Below are 16,967 nucleotides of genomic sequence, written 5' to 3'. Positions count from 1 at the left end.
ATGTGTGTGAGTCTCGGTCTGTGTGTGTCCGTGTGTGTCTGTGTGTTGTTTGTGTCTTTTTGATCTATCGATTTGGCCGATTGATTGCCTTGGTTGACTGGATAATTGATTAATTGATATATTTGTTAATTGGTTATTTGACCAATTAACTCTTGTTGATGCGCAGCTTGAAGGAGACGCGCCCGGCGAACTTGTCCCTGTCGCTTTCGATCACGATGTTGGGGGCCATGACTCGGCATTCGACATTGACATCAGCATTCAGGGAGATGTTGAGGAACTTGACCGCCACCAGGGGCTGGGAGTAATTCACCTACACAGAGAGAGAGTGACAAATTTACTCCCCCTCTTTCCCTCCCTTTCCCTCTCCATCCAGCTGCCATTTCTCCCTGTCAATCTCCCTCTCCATCTCTCTCTCTCCCCCTCTCCCAATCTTACCTGGGCTCTCTTCCCGTAGTAAGGAAAGTACATGAGGTTGAAGGTGCCATTGGGGGGGAAGTAGGCCAGCTCCCCCATTTTATCTGAGTCTTCTTTCTGTGGGATGGAGAGAGAGAGAGAGAGAGAGAGAGAGAGAGGACAGGGTTACAGTCACAGCCTGGGCCTGGGGAGCAGAGGCCAGTGGTTTTCTGTTGCTAAATCCAGCGCTGCATACATAGAGCGTCAGTGTGTCAGCTTATCAGGGTGTCACAATCAAATATGACGCGCTTTAACAACACTCCACTGACAGACCCACTGCCCTCAGCGCTGGCTTTGACCCCAGGCTTTTCCCCGACTGAGCGCTGGCTTCAGCAACAGTGCGTTGAGGCAAAGCGCAGACGGGGGCTACGGCACTGTAACGCAACCTGAGCTGCAGGTCCTCTACACCCCTTTCCCACAGACATACCCGACCCGGACCCAGTGCAGTGGAAAAACACCAGACCCGTACCAGGCCAGCTCGGCTCGGTTCCGGCTTGGCTCTGGGTCAGGTTGGATGTGCCAGTGGAAAAGGGTCACTAAGCAAACACATTACACAGAGATAGAGACAGACAGAGAGAGAGAGAGATGGGGTTAAATAAAGGGGCCAGCACTACAGTCAAACCTACTCCAGACACAAACCCTGACCCCTGTCTCACTATACAGAGAGAGAGTTACCTCCCTCTCTCTCTGCCTCCCTCCCTCCCTCTCTTGCTGTCTAACTGGTGGAATTCTTACCCATTCATCTTGACCAACTTTGTACCTCTGGGAGCCAAAGTTGTAGGACACAGAACAGATGAAAAAAATACAAGAAAAAACGAAATGAAAGAATGGCAGAACAGTGAACGGGTGGAGAGAAGACATGGGGACAGACAATAATGAAGGTATTGAATGTAAAAGTAGAAACACATGAAAGACACGAGATTCAAACAAAAAAGTGAACACACAAAAGCACTCTCTCTTTATCTCTCTTTCTCACACACACACACACACGGTCTTGGGGACAGTGATGCTAATAATGTGTCCACACTTCTAACAGTAAACAGCAGATTAGAAAGAGTTTAACTGTCAACCAAAGAAAGGAACTAAAACTAAATAGAACAAAAAGACAGTAAGGGAGAGAGGGAGACTGACCTTGGCACCACAGGTGACATAGGGGGCGTATTCCCTGTTGCCCGGCTTCATGCCAATCACCTGGAAAACAGACAGACAGACAGACAACACAGACTGTCAGAATAATTCATACACAGAAGTGCTCAAATGTGTTGGTACCCTGACAGCTCACTGAAATAATGCTTCATTCTCCTGAAAAGTGATGAAATTAAAAGCTATTGCATCATGTATACTTGCATGCCTTTGGTATGTCATGGAATAAAGCAAATAGGCTGTGAAAAGAGATTAATTATTGTTCACTCTACAAAGATATTCTAAAATGGCCTGGACACATTTGTTGGTACCCCTTAGAAAATGTAATAAATAATTGGATTATAGTGATATTCCAAACTAATGCGTTTCTTTAATTAAGGCAGCACTATGGAGTAGTGGTTAGGGCTCTAGACTCATGACTGGAAAGGTTGTGGATTCAAATCCTGGGTGGGCAGTGCTGTTGTACCCTTGAGCAGGTACTTCACAAAAGGTACTTCACTTAGATTGCTCTAGTAAAATACCCAGCTGTATAAATGGGTACAAATATAAGTTGCCCTGGATAAGAGCATCATCAGTCATTCAGCCTATTTAAATGGAGGAAAGTAGTCACTGTGTGCACCAGAGAAAGCAAAGGAGAGAGTTGTCTGAGGAGATCAGGAAGAAAATAATAGACAAGCATGGTCTAAAGCCTACAGGACCATCTGCAACCAGCTTGATGTTGCAAATATTATTAAGAAATTCAAGTTCCATGTAGCCAACCTCCCTGGGCGGCCGCAAGAGGAACATCGACCCCAGAATTGAACAGAAAGATAGTGGCAGAAGAAGAACCAAGGACAAGCTGAACTCCAAGGTGAAGGTACGTCAGTTTCTGATCACACCATCCATCGTTTTTTGAGCGAAAGTGTCCTCCATTGAAGAAGACCCAGGAGGATGTCCTTTGGACTGCTCTATGTTCACAGATGAAAAAATGAAGCTTTCAAAGAAAAGAACACCATACCTACAGTGAAACATGGAGGGGGCTCGGTTATGTTTTGGAGCTGCTTTGCTGCGCCTGGCACAGGGTGCCTTAAATCTGTGCAGGACACAATGAAATCTCAAGACTATCAAGACATTCTGGAGTGAAATGTACTGCCCAGCGCCAGAAAGCTCTGTCTCAGTCACAGGTCATGGGTCCTCCAACAGGATAATGACCCAAAACACACAGCTAAAAGCACCCAAGAATGGATAAGAAGTGGCCTTCTATGAGTCCTGATCTGAATCCTATCGAACATCTATGGAAAGAGCTGAAACTTGCAGTCTGGAGAAGACACCCATCAAACCTGAGACAACTGGAGCAGTTTGGTCAGGTAGTGTGGGCCAAACTACCTGTGAACAGGTGCAGACGTCTCACAGAGCTACAGAAAACGATTGATTGCAGTGATTGCCTCTAAAGGTTGTGCAACAAAATAACAGGTTGAGGGTCCCATCATTTTTGTCTGTGCCATTTTCATTTGTTTTATTATTTACAATATTATGTTGAAAAACAAAATCAAAAGCAAAGTCTGATTTGTATTAAATATGGAATAAACAATTACTTTTGTCACTTTCAAGTTATTTCAGAGGAAATTGTGCATTCTTTGTTTTTTGTGGAGGGGTACCAACACATTTGAGCACATCTGTATATCTATCATTTGTGTTTTGTTTTTACATTAAATGACCAGGTTCAGGTTCTGAATTTGTGTATCAGTCAGTGTAGTAGTCTGTCAGGGTGTCAGTCAGTGTGTCAGTCAGTCAGTGTGTCAGTCTCTGCTACCTCTCTCTCACCCGGTTCAATTTGATGAGGACGCAGGGCCTGCCATCCTGGTAGCCGTAGGTGCGGTCAGTCAGGCCAGAGCAGTCCTCCAGCTGGGTGCGGTTGAACTGGCAGCTGCGCTTGGGGTTGTTCCTCACTTCGACACCGTCCTCCTGCACAAAATACTCTCCTGGGGGGCACTGGTCGTTGTTGGCCACCTGTATACTGTTGTTGTAGGCTGTAGGGACAGACACCGATTTACACTAAGAGTGGTGAGGGTGTGAGTGTTAAGGTATAGATACAGCCAGATGAACGGAAAGACAGAATGACAAACACTCAGACACACACACACACACACACACAGTACGGTACAGACACACACACACACAGTGCAGTACAGACACACACACAGTACAGTACAGACACACACACACACACAGTACGGTACAGACACACACACACACACACACAGTACGGTACAGACACAGACACACACACAGTGCAGTACAGACACACACACACACAGACAGTAGGACAGACAGACAGGGGAGGGGGACAAACAGTCGGACATGGGGACAGACAGGGGGACAGATAGGGGACTCACGGCTGAGGAAGGTGTCCAGCGCGATGACGTATTTATCCCAGGTCTCGGTGTTGGTGATATTGTAGACGATCTCAAGAGCATCAGCCTTTGGCCGGATCATCATACCTGCGACACACAGTCAGTCTCAGTACACTGTGCGTGTCTCTGTGTGTCTCCATGTGTCTATGCGTGTCTCTGTGTGTTTCTGTGCATCTGTGTGTATGTGTCTCTGCGTGTCTCAGTGTCTCTCTGTGTGTCTCCGTGTGTCTCTGTATGTCTGTCTGTGTCTCTGTGTGTCTCTGCGTGTCTCAGAGTGTCGGAGCATTTCTTAATTTTATACCAAGAGCCGCAATTTTGGAGATGCTCTGACCCAGTCGTCTAGCCATCACAATGTGGCCCTTGTCAAAGTCGCTCAGATCCTTACGCTGCCCATTTTTCCTGCTTCTAACACATCAACTCTGAGGACAAAATGTTCACTTGCTGCCTAATATATCCCACCCACTGACAGGTGCCATGATAACGAGATTAGTGTTATTCACTTCACCTGTCAGTGGTCATGATGTTATGGCTGATCAGTGTATATATATATATATATATATACACATACATATATATCAGTCAATCAGCATGTCTCAGTGTGATAGCATATCCCTTTCTTATCAGTGTCCGCCTCAGGGCGTCCCAGCGGACTGCAGTGTCTCGGTACATTGGTCTCTGCATGTCTTGCGGGGTACCTGGGACGGCCAGGCGGTCCTGGTAGGTGGGCTTGTAGTCGTCCACAGTCTGCAGCAGCACCCACATGGTCAGGCAGAACAGGCCCGTCAGGAAGGTGTAGAACACCAGGTAGAAGAGCAGGATCAGACCTGGGGAGGGGGGGACAGGGAGACATGCGCGGTCACCACATTGAGTCAGGACAACGCAGCGTTCTGGATTTGATTTGATCTGATCTGATTTGATCTGATTTGAGAGGCAGAGGGGGGAGAGAGAGAGAGGGAGAGGGAGAGGGTGAGAGAGGGTGTAACTCTGTTGGGTAGACTTATGTTTGGACTGATAGACATGTACACACACTCACACACACACACACTTGTCATTGTACATTTGTTCTTTACTTTACTGAATAATACTCCGTTACTTGATACTGTGATAAAGAGGGGGGAAGAGAGAGAGAGAGAGAGAGAGAGAGGGATGAGGGAAGTGTGGCCTGCCTGTATTGAATAATGGGGACGGAGTCTGTGGGACTGTCCTATTGGTGGGCTTCTGTTTGGGAGAGCTGTGTTTTTTGTCTCTGTGCGGCACTCCGACCAATAAAGCTCTTTTGAATCTGAATTTGATTTGACCTCGCGCCACACGGACACTGACCTTTGACCCCCGTCTGAGTTGAAAATGGCATCTGCGAATGCACCAGTTCATTCTCTCTGTTTGATCTCTCATTTCTCTCACCCTCTCCCTTTCTCACTCCCTCACTTTGACTCTCTCCTTCTCTCTCTCCCTCATATCTCTCTCCCTCTCTATCTCTCTCTCCCTCCCTCACTTTGACTCTCTCCTTCTCTCCCCTTCTCTCCCCCTCTCTCTCTCTCCAGTCAAACACGTTGACCAAATGTCACTACAGACACACTAATGCTTTAATCCTCTTTCAGTGTAAGCCATTCGGAATACTCCCAGCCCCCCCACACACCACTCACCGCACCCATCCCCCCACCCCAGAGAGCCCCCTGTGCCTCCCACCCCACAGAGACCCCTGTGCCCCCCCACCCCTACCATGCAGAAACCACCGTGCCCCCCACCCCATAGAGCCATACGTGCGCCCCATGTCCCCCGTGCCCCCCCAACACCGTGCCTGTCCCATCCCCCCAAATACAGATCCCAGCTATTTAACCTTATATGTGTCCTCCGATATTGAGAGCGGAGGTGGGGGGGTATTTATAGCAGGACAAGACCCCCCCCCCACACAGCAGATGGGGCAATTTTTCAAATCATGTCATCCCCACCCAAACACACACAAGCACATAGATATACACACACACACACACACACAAACTAATACACTCATAGATATACACACACACACAAGCACAATAAAAAACAAACACACACACAAAGTACACATGCATAGATACACACACACACAAGCACAGTGAAACACACACATACAAACACACAAGCACATAGATATACACATGCACACACACATAGATACACACACACTCACAAACTAACACATGCATATATAAACAGATACAAGCACAATAAAACACACACACACACACACAAAAGCACAATAAAACACACACAGAGAAACACAGAAGCACATAGATATACACACACACACACACAAGAACAATAAAACACACACAGACACAAAGACAGTCCCACACACAGAGACCCCCCTCCCTCCCCATCTGATGCGTAGATATTAATCTGGGATTGAATAAAGGAACAGATTATAGATTAATTACCAAACGACCGCTGGGCTCAGATTTGTGTGTGTGTGTGATGTTTTCCTGTGGAGAATGGAGGTGGGCTGGGGGGGCGGTGTGCAGCTGACACCATTGCGACTATAAGCAGGAGGTCGTTTCGGGTGAGCCAAGATGGCGGACACTCGGGGCGGCAGATTCACAGAGCTGGCTGGGTTGGTCTGCTGTTTTCTGTTCCAACTGAGCTCTCGATTACTTAATTACTAGTAGGGTACTTAATTGAGCCCTGATTTGAATATTATTTTGCCTAAGATGAGATCTTAAATGATGTTAAACAGTTGTAGAGTTCATGTTCAGTATGGAACTATAGATGGAACTTCAAAATTCTAATTTTGTATGAGCTACACAATTAAGATTAAGTAAGATTAATCAAATTAGTTTAATTAAGGGTTAAATTAATTAATTAAGCGCTCAGTTGGAATGAAAACCAGCAGGACAGGGAACCAGTGATTTAACATTTGACCATTCCTCCCTCCTTCAGTAGGGCGCTGTGCTGTAGTAACAGTGTAGTAGCACAGTGCTGTTCCAACAGGATTATGTCTGTAGTAACTGTGTAGCAGATCAGTGCTGTTACACTGGGTGGCTGTAGTAACAGTGCAGTAGAGCAGTGCTGTTACAGTAGGGAGCTGTAGTAATAGTGTAGTAGTACAGTGCTGTTACAGTATGGGGCTATGCTGTAGTAACAGTGCAGTAGAGCAGTGCTGTTACAGCAGGGGGCTGTAGTAATAGTGTAGTAGAACAGTGCTGTTACAGTAGGGGGCTGTAGTAATAGTGTAGTAGTATAGTGTTGTTTTACAGGACAGAGCTGTGCTGTAGTAACAGTGTAATAGAGCAGTACTGTTACAGTAGGGGCTGTGTTGTAGTAACAGTGTAGTAGCACAGTGCTGTTACAGTAGCTATAGAACCACAGTAAGTGATGGTAAGAAGGCATTGGAAACCTCACAGCTCTCTGCCTTACTACCATTACCTTGATATCACCAGCACTGCACTACAGCACTCACACACACACTCACACACACACACACACTCACACACACACTCTCACACACACACACACACACACACACACACACACACACTCACACACACACACACACACACACACACACACACTCACTCACACACACACACACACACACACTCACTCACTCACACACACACACACACTCACACACACACACACACACACACACACACACTGCCCCCCACAGGAAGGTCACAGCACTGACACAGTGTGTGTGTGCGTGTGTATGTGTGTGTGTGTTCCTCCATCTTAACACTGTGTGACTGAAGAAAAACAAAGGGAAAGATAAAGGAAAAAAAATAAGAGAACAGAGAGACAGAGGAGGACAGGAAAGAAGAGGGGAGATGAGGAGTGGAGAAGACAGAGGGCAGAGGGTGAGAACAGAGAGAGCGAGAGAGAAGAAGAGGAGAGGAGAAGAGAGGGGGGAGCTGTCTTTTCACTGAGCTCTGTTGCTGGACGGTCCTGCCTGGGGCCGCTGTCACTTCACATCTGAGAGTGATGCCCTCCCTCTCTCCATCTCTGTCTCTCTCTCTTCCAGAGCAGACAGGGAATCTGTTCTTCTGCAGCAGAGCAGAATGAGTCATGATGAAAAGATATGCTTCCCCTCTCTCTCTGACTGCACTCTGGGCTCTATAGTCCAGTCAGCACCGGCTCCAATCTGGACTTTATTGCGCAGCTGTTCTGTAGTGTGCAGTGCTGAGCTGCAGTACAGTGTGATGAATTGCACTACAGTGCAGGGCTGTCCTGAGGGTCAATTTGAACCTTCAAAGGTTCGGAACACATTACCGAACAAAGGTTCAAAGCTTTGTTGGTATTAATTTGCATAATTGATCGATGACGTCACATTTGCTACTGGTGTATAGATTTGAATGAAAATCCATTATCTTTTACAGGTAACCCGTATAAACAAAATAAAACATATCCTTGTAGTTTAAATTCCCATTGTTCTAACTTTAATCATATATTTATTTATTACCATACCATACCATACAAAGACTCCTTTCTATAGTTCAGAGTTTGTGTTCACATTATATATTTGTCGGTTTATTATTATAATGTTATTATTATTATAAGTATTATTATTAAAAATGGGATAATTGCAACGAACTTCCAGAGTTAGTACGGAGCTGCGTACTAAAACCGAGATTGCTGCTTTCTGTTCTTTGCAATTGACACATTAAGCCTAATAAATAATCCTTAATAATTTAAATTTACGTTGGTTAAATAATCCGGGAAAATGCTTGTTCCTCCGTTACATTGCATTAAGCTGTTTGTGGGTCTTCTGTGCATTTAGCAAATGATTTAAAATTATGTTTTGTTTTACATTTCCATTGCAATGCACAACACTTTGCTGCGAAGATCGCGGATAAAAACAATCAGCAGAATAACGCAGTGGTCCACAGGCATTTTTATCAGTGTAATCGTATATTTTCAAAATACATTTAAATTGAATCTGGTCCGATGCCTGCTGACACGACAGTGGCAATTGAGGGGCTTTTTATGACATTTTCGAACTTAGTTATATCTTAGTTAAGTAGTGGTAGTATACAAATCAAATGTTTTCATTCAGATAGTGCGACATCTGAAGTGTGGTTTAGTATTGTAATGCTTGCGGGGGTTTCCAAGGAGTAGACCCAACTCATCATTGCGGGCGCAACAACAAATCATGTGATGTATTATTAGTGCAGCACAGGTCTAACACACTCCCACACTGACTCGTTTCTCCGCCTCCCTTCACCTTTTATCCCCTCTCCCTACACTGCTCCCCACCGCGACACGCTACAGTATTGAAATACTGGCAATTTCTATCAACAACAGGACAACAAAATGGATGTGATTTTTCACCTGACGAACCTTTGAATGTTTGTAAAACCTTCTCTGGAGATTCTGGACACAGAACGACCTTCGAACGCTGGATCCTTCAAAGACAGCCCTACTACAGTGTGTTCTATACTGTACTACACTGTGCTGTATTGTACTAGAGTGTGTTGTCATTTACTATAGTGTGCTGCATTGTACTACATAAGAACATAAGAAAGTGTACTATCAAGAGGAGCCCATTCGCCCCATCGTGCTCGTTTGGTGTCCATTAATAACTAAGTGATCAAGGATCCTATCCAGTCTGTTTTTGAATGTTCCCAAATTGTCTCTTCAGCCACATCGCTGGGGAGTTTGTTCAGATTGTGACGCCTCTCTGTGTGAAGAAGTGTCTCCTGTTTTCTGTCTTGAATGCCTTGAAGCCCAATTTCCATTTGTGTCCCCGGGTGCGTGTGTCCCTGCTGACCTGGAAAAGCTCCTCTGGTTTCATGTGGTCGATGCCTTTCATGATTTTGAGTCCCCACGTAGACTCCTCTGTTCCAGGGTGAAAAGGTTCACAACAGTGTGCATTACAACACACTGTAGTGTGCATTAGTGTGTTGTAATGCACACTACGGTGTGTTGTCAGCTACTACAGTATATTGTATTGTACTACAGTGTGTTGTGATTAACTGTCCTGCACTCTACTGCAGTGTGTCCTGTCCTGTCCAGTCATGCCCAGTCCTGCCCTGTCCTGTGTCCTACCATGTCCTGATTTGTCCTGCCCCATCCTGTCCTGTTCTGAATGCTCACACTCCTGGACACATGCAGCCAGCAGGAGAGATGCCACTGTCTCTATAAACCCACTAAGCTGCACAGACAAGCTATTTCTAGTAACGAGAGCGAGAGAGAGTGAGAGAGAGAGAGAGAGAGAGAGAGAGAGAGAGGGAGAGGGAAAGGGAGAGGGGCAGAAATACATACAGAGAAAGATGGAGAGACATATACAGAAAGAGAGAGACAGGTAGAGAGTCCACCCTGGCAGAGTCTCTCCTCACTCTTAGAGAAACGAAGCAGAGACAGATCCTGACCAAGTACAGGCTCAGTGACCACAGCCTGGCCATAGAGACGGGCCGACACAGGCAGAGCTGGCTGCCCAGAGAGAACTGGAGCTGTGGTCACTGACTGACAGGAGAGGTGGACACAGAGAGGACTGGTACTGTGGTCACTGAGAGACAGGAGAGGTGGACACAGAGAGGACCGGCACTGTGGTCACTGACAGACAGGAGAGGTGGACACAGAGAGGACTGGCACTGTGGTCACTGAGAGACAGGAGAGGTGGACACAGAGAGGACCAGTGCTGTGGTGACTGAGAGACAGGAGAGGTGGACACAGAGAGGAGCGGCGCTGTGGTCACTGAGAGACAGGAGAGGTGGACACAGAGAGGAGCGGCGCTGTGGTCACTGATAGACAGGAGAGGTGGACACAGAGAGGACCATTGCTGTGGTCACTGAGAGACAGGAGAGGTGGACACAGAGAGGACCGGCTCTGTGGTCACTGAGAGACAGGAGAGGTGGACACAGAGAGGACCGGCGCTGTGGTCACTGAGAGACAGGAGAGGTGGACACAGAGGAGCGGCGCTGTGGTCACTGAGAGACAGGAGAGGTGGACACAGAGAGGACCGGCGCTGTGGTCACTGAGAGACAGGAGAGGTGGACACAGAGGAGAGGTGGACACAGAGAGGAGCGGCACTGTGGTCACTGAGAGACAGGAGAGGTGGACACAGAGAGGACCGGCGCTGTGGTCACTGGGGCAGGGAGCTCATTCCACAGGGGCAGGAAAGAGAAGATCTCCACAATAAAATGCTATGATTTTTCTGCTGCTCTGTTGATGATGGGTGTGACATGTTACTGTGATAAGAACAATGTATTAAATATATGTGTAAATGCACATCTAAACCTTTTATTTTTAATATATTTATCTGTTTATCCCCCCACATTATTATTCTTCCTGTTTCTAGTGATCAAGTGTCTCTCATCACATATGACAATAAAGCACCTTGAATTGAACTGAGAGGGAGAGAGGGAGAGGAAGAGATCGAAGATTAGGTGCTTGTGGCCCGGTATAAATAGCTGTTGTCTAATTAAAAGGGTTTTAACTAGCTCAGCTTAACGAGGGCGGCCGTCCCGAGTGTCTCAGGGTCAGGCAGCGTGCGACTGATTCGTTGGACAGTCCAGCCACTACAGTCTAGCACTATCCAGTCACTGTGGTCCAGCACAGCCCAGTCACTATAGTCCAGTCCAGTCCAGTTCCCTCACACAGCCCAGTCACTATAGTCCAGTCCACTCACACATTCCAGTCACTATAGTCCAGTCAAATTCAGTAAAGTCACAGAGCCCGGTCACTATAGTCCAGTACAGACCAACCACACAACACAGAGACCAATCACACAATCATACCAAGACCAGTCACATCAAGACCAATCTCACAGTCACACGAATACCAGTCACACAATCACACCAAGACCAGTGACATAGTCACACCAAGACCAGTCACACAGTCACACCAAGACCAGTTTCAATCTCCTGCAGATCTGAATTGATGAAAGACAGAGAGAGAGAGAGAGAGGGGGGGGAAGAGAGGAGGGGGGAGGGGAGAAAGAGAGGAATGAGGCAGCTGGTGGGAGGAGAGAGAGGAGCGAGGTTTAAGACAAGAGGCTGACGGAGGTGGAGAGACCAGGCAGAACAGGAGAGAGGTGGGAAGGATGAGGGGGGAGGGAGACAGAGAGAGGGAGTGAGAGAGAGAGTTGTTATGAATCTATAATAACAACAATGATAACATTAATCATAATCATAATTATAATAATACGTTGTCTGTGTTCATCGAGACTGTGTGGCCTGGACAGAGCATTACAATTACAAGATTAAAACAGAGAGAGAGAGAGAGGAGAGCGGGGGGAATGGCAGTGCAAGCGTGTATGAGAGAGTGAGTGTGTGAGAGGAAGAGAGGGGGGGGGGGCGCAGATTCTACTATTGCTGCCGGCTTTAGTCGGGGGATTAAAATCTCAATGTTATTAAAAAGACGCAAATTTGAAATGGGTCCCTTACTGCTAATTCGTCTAGTTTATGGAGGGACAAAATGACAAGGTGTTCCTCACAAAAACATTTTGAACTGCTGACTTTCTGATATACTATTATTATTGTTGTTGTTATTATTTGTATTACTGTTATTGTCATTATTATATCCTGGCTGACTGGATGACAGCAGGTCTAGAAGCCCTAAATGATGCATCTGATAAAGAATTATAGCAGAGAATAGACCAGTGTGTGTGTGTGCGTCTGTCTGTGTGAGTGTTTGTGAGAGTGTGTGTCTCTATGTGTCTGTGTTTGTCTAACTGTATTTGTGTGTCTCTCTGCTTGTGTCGATGTGTATCTGTCTGTGTGAGTGTCTGTATGAGAGACAGTGAATTTGTGAATGTGTGTGTGTGTGTGTGTGTGTGTGTGTGTGTGTGTGTGTGTTTTATCGCCTGGCATCGGCTCCCATGTGTGCAGCAGCGCCGCAGAATCTCTCTTGGCATCGAACCAAACGGATAAATAATTCATTCGCAACTGGACTGAGGCGCACCGGCGGCACCGACGGGCTGCGGCACTGAGGGGCGGATCTCCCGCATCCGTCAGTCCGCCTGTCTGTCTGTCTGTCTGCTGCCTGACCCCCCACTCCCTGTCTCTGTCCGGCTCATTACCTATCCATCATCCATCCATCTATTCCCGTATCCATCTAATATTAATAAGATGAAACACCCTGTACTGGAAAAAGCGGTTATTAAAGATGGATGGATTGGTGGTTGGAAGACGAAGCGCAAGAAGGGAAGAGTGTGTTCTGGGATATAATGACAGAGGCAGGCTGCACATGGGGGGGGCAGTAAGCCGCATTATTGGAGGGCCTCTGTCTGCGCCTGTGTGCGCCATGTACCGCGGCGATAAGCGCTTTACGAAACCGGTGGAAAATAACCCGGCGGAGACAGAGACGGTGCGGGCCGGTCCGGTCCGGTGCGGTTCCGTGCGGGCGGGCGCAGTGCGCAGATGCACCACTCGGACAGAAACAGAAATAAATACATACATATACATACATATACATATATACATCAATATCCTAGATTTCTGCATACACGGTACAAACACAGACCACACACACACACATACACGCACGCACTCACTCACTCACACGCACAGTCACTCACTCACACGCACAGACATGGCGATGCCGCATTGCTACTAAAACCGCAACATTTCCAATATACCGCAATCCGTCACAATATTCATCATAATCACGACCACACCAATAACCATAACAACAATAATAACAATATAAATCATAATAATTGAGTCGTGTGTGCTGGTGTGCTCACTGTACTTACTGTAGGATATATATATATATATATATATATAGAGAGAGAGAGAGAGAGACAGAGACAGAGACAGAGAGAGAGAGAGAGAGAGAGAGAGAGAGAGAGAGAGAGAGAGAGAGAGAGAGAAGCGTAGCTGGTGCATCTAATGCAGTAATGTAAGGTTGCATTTTGTAGCATTCATATCTGCAGAGAGAGAGGAGTGTCGACCACAGGCTACACCGGTCACTGGAGGTCCACAGTGGACAGTCCGGCGGTGCGGTGCGGTCACTCACCCCAGCTGCTCGCTGTCCGGCCAATGAACTCGTGGGTCCGCGGGTTCCAGATGGACTCCTTCCACTCGTCCATCACCTGGCCGCACGTCTTCTTATCCTTCGGGTTCGACGACATCCTTCCTTGCGCTGTGTCTCTGCTGTGTGTCCTTTACCTCTCCCTGTGCCTCTGCCTCCCTCTCTCTCTCTCTCTCTCTCTCTCTCTCCCCCCTCTTTCCTCAGAATCCCTCTGTAGTCCGTCAGCTGTCACAGTAGCAAAATCCTCAAAAAGCAACGGGACACAATATGAAACCCTTTCCTCCGCTCAGGCTATGATAATACAAGCACTAAGGATGGAGATGATGGTATTAATAATAACACGATGGCATCCACTAGGACGATACACAAACAATGCCATGGGATGGAAATACAACCGTGCAGAGGATAATATTGCTGTGCGTCTCCGGCGATGATAATAATGTTAGTGACAATAATAAGCCCTGTCTCCTCCGGTCCTATGGCTGTCCCTACTCCTCCCCCTGAGCGCCGGCGCTGTGGACACTGCGGTGCGGCTCCTGCGATACTGCGGTAAAGCGCTCTCTCGCTATTTAAAGACCTGCCGTCTCCGCATAGCTACACAAAGACCCGCCCCATCCCCCCATCCTCCAGCCTTCATCCCCCCTCCTCATCCCTCCACCCTCCTGGTCCTACACAGACGCCTGCTGTGAGTGACGGGGCGCCGGCCAATCGGGGCCCAGGCGCAGTTCTGGGTGTCCCGCCCCTCGGTTGTAATGTAGCACGCAGAGCCTCTGGAAATTGCACAAATGGCGCAAAAAAAAGTGTGTCAGCGTGTGAGTGGGAGTGTGTGATTGTCAGCGTATGTGTGTGATTCTGTGTGATTGTCAGTGTGTCAGAGTTGTGAGTGAGTGTGTGATGCTACAGCGCACTCAGGCGCTCGCCGAAGGAACTGCACTCAGGCTGGCTTTCACTGCAGAAGACACCGTCCGCCTCCTGCCCGCGTCCCCCGACACAGTGAGATGGTGCCGACCTGCCTGACCTGAAAGGCAAACGGGCCATTCCATTGCGTAAGACAGTAGAGGTGTGTTCTTCTAGTCCGTCATGACACACACACACACACACACACTGACTGGACACTGTACCTGAGACACACACACACACACACACACACACACACTGACTGTACTCTGTACCTGAGACACACACACACACTGACTGGACACTGTACCTGAGACACACACACACACACACACACACACAATGACTGGACACTGTACCTGACACACACACACTGACTGGACACTGTACCTGAGACACACACACACTGACTGGACACTGTACCTGAGACACACACACACACTGACTGGACACTGTACCTGAGACACACACACACTGACTGGACACTGTACCTGAGACACACATACACACACTGACTGGACACTGTACCTGAGACACACACACACACACACACTGACTGGACACTGTACCTGAAACACACACACACACACTGACTGGACACTGTACCTGAGACACACACACACACACACTGACTGGACACTGTACCTGAAACACACACACACACACTGACTGGACACTGTACCTGAGACACACACACACACACTGACTGGACACTGTACCTGAGACACACACACACACACACACACACACACACACAATGACTGGACACTGTACCTGAGACACACATACACTGACTGGACACTGTACCTGAGACACACACACACACACACACACTGACTGGACACTGTACCTGAGACACACACACACACACACACACACACACAATGACTGGACACTGTACCTGAGACACACATACACTGACTGGACACTGTACCTGAGACACACAGACACATACACACACTGACTGGACACTGTACCTGAGACACGCACACACACACACACTGACTGGACACTGTACCTGAAACACACACACACACACTGACTGGACACTGTACCTGAGACACACACACACACACACACACACAATGACTGGACACTGTACCTGAGACACACACACACACACACACACTGACTGGACACTGTACCTGAGACACACACACACACAATGACTGGACACTGTACCTGAGACACACACACACTGACTGGACACTGTACCTGAGACACACACACACACACACACTGACTGGACACTGTACCTGAGACACACACACACTGACTGAACACTGTACCTGAGACACACACACACACACACACACTGACTGGACACTGTACCTGACACACACACACACTGACTGTACACTGTACCTGAGACACACACACACACTGACTGTACACTGTACCTGAGACACACACACACACTGACTGGACACTGTACCTGAGACACACATACACACACTGACTGGACACTGTACCTGAGACACACACACACACTGACTGGACACTGTACCTGAAACACACACACACACACTGACTGGACACTGTACCTGAGACACACACACACTGACTGGACACTGTACCTGAGACACACACACACACACTGACTGGACACTGTACCTGAGACACACACACACACACACACACTGACTGGACACTGTACCTGAGACACACACACACACACTGACTGGACACTGTACCTGAGACACACACACACACAATGACTGGACACTGTACCTGAGACACACACACACTGACTGGACACTGTACCTGAGACACACACACACACACACACTGACTGGACACTGTACCTGAGACACACACACACTGACTGAACACTGTACCTGAGACACACACACACTGACTGGACACTGTACCTGAGACACACACACACTGACTGGACACTGTACCTGACACACACACACACTGACTGTACACTGTACCTGAGACACACACACACACTGACTGGACACTGTACCTGAGACACACATACACACACTGACTGGACACTGTACCTGAGACACACACACACACTGACTGGACACTGTACCTGAGACACACACACACTGACTGGACACTGTACCTGAGACACACACACACACACTGACTGGACACTGTACCTGAGACACACACACACAC

The 16,967-nt window shown here is 47.7% G+C and overlaps 1 protein-coding gene across 2 annotated transcripts; it reads right to left on the bottom strand.

The window, feature by feature from the left end:
* Positions 1 to 42: 42 nt before the first annotated feature.
* On the bottom strand, positions 43 to 14,501 carry LOC136768302 (sodium/potassium-transporting ATPase subunit beta-2). Of its 2 annotated transcripts, XM_066722437.1 has the most exons (8): positions 13,923 to 14,501; positions 4,685 to 4,813; positions 3,972 to 4,076; positions 3,400 to 3,605; positions 1,585 to 1,644; positions 1,189 to 1,215; positions 436 to 531; positions 43 to 310 (listed from the first exon to the last, which is right to left on the bottom strand). In XM_066722437.1, the coding sequence occupies exons 1-8, from the start codon at positions 14,035 to 14,037 to the stop codon at positions 146 to 148; spliced, it is 903 nt and encodes a 300-aa protein (XP_066578534.1). In that variant the 5' UTR covers positions 14,038 to 14,501; the 3' UTR covers positions 43 to 145. The 2 variants fall into 2 exon arrangements, with proteins under 2 accessions (XP_066578534.1, XP_066578535.1); XM_066722438.1 differs by lacking the exon at positions 1,189 to 1,215 and having other exon boundaries at positions 13,923 to 14,499.
* Positions 14,502 to 16,967: the final 2,466 nt, after the last annotated feature.

The sequence above is a fragment of the Amia ocellicauda genome, chromosome 14, assembly GCF_036373705.1.
Source record: "Amia ocellicauda isolate fAmiCal2 chromosome 14, fAmiCal2.hap1, whole genome shotgun sequence".
NCBI lineage: Eukaryota > Metazoa > Chordata > Actinopteri > Amiiformes > Amiidae > Amia > Amia ocellicauda.
Note: the sequence above shows the minus strand (reverse complement) of the source record. Positions and strands in the feature narration are given on the sequence as shown.

Coding starts and splice junctions, on each gene's coding strand:
- LOC136768302 (XM_066722437.1), bottom strand. CDS start 14,037: ATGTCGTCGAACCCGAAGGATAAGAAGACGTGCGGCCAGGTGATGGAC. Junction 4,814..13,922: donor CCGGACAGCGAGCAGCTGGG/GTGAGTGACCGC, acceptor CCCCCTCCCCAG/GTCTGATCCTGCTCTTCTAC. Junction 4,077..4,684: donor GGACCGCCTGGCCGTCCCAG/GTACCCCGCAAG, acceptor TGTGTGTCGCAG/GTATGATGATCCGGCCAAAG.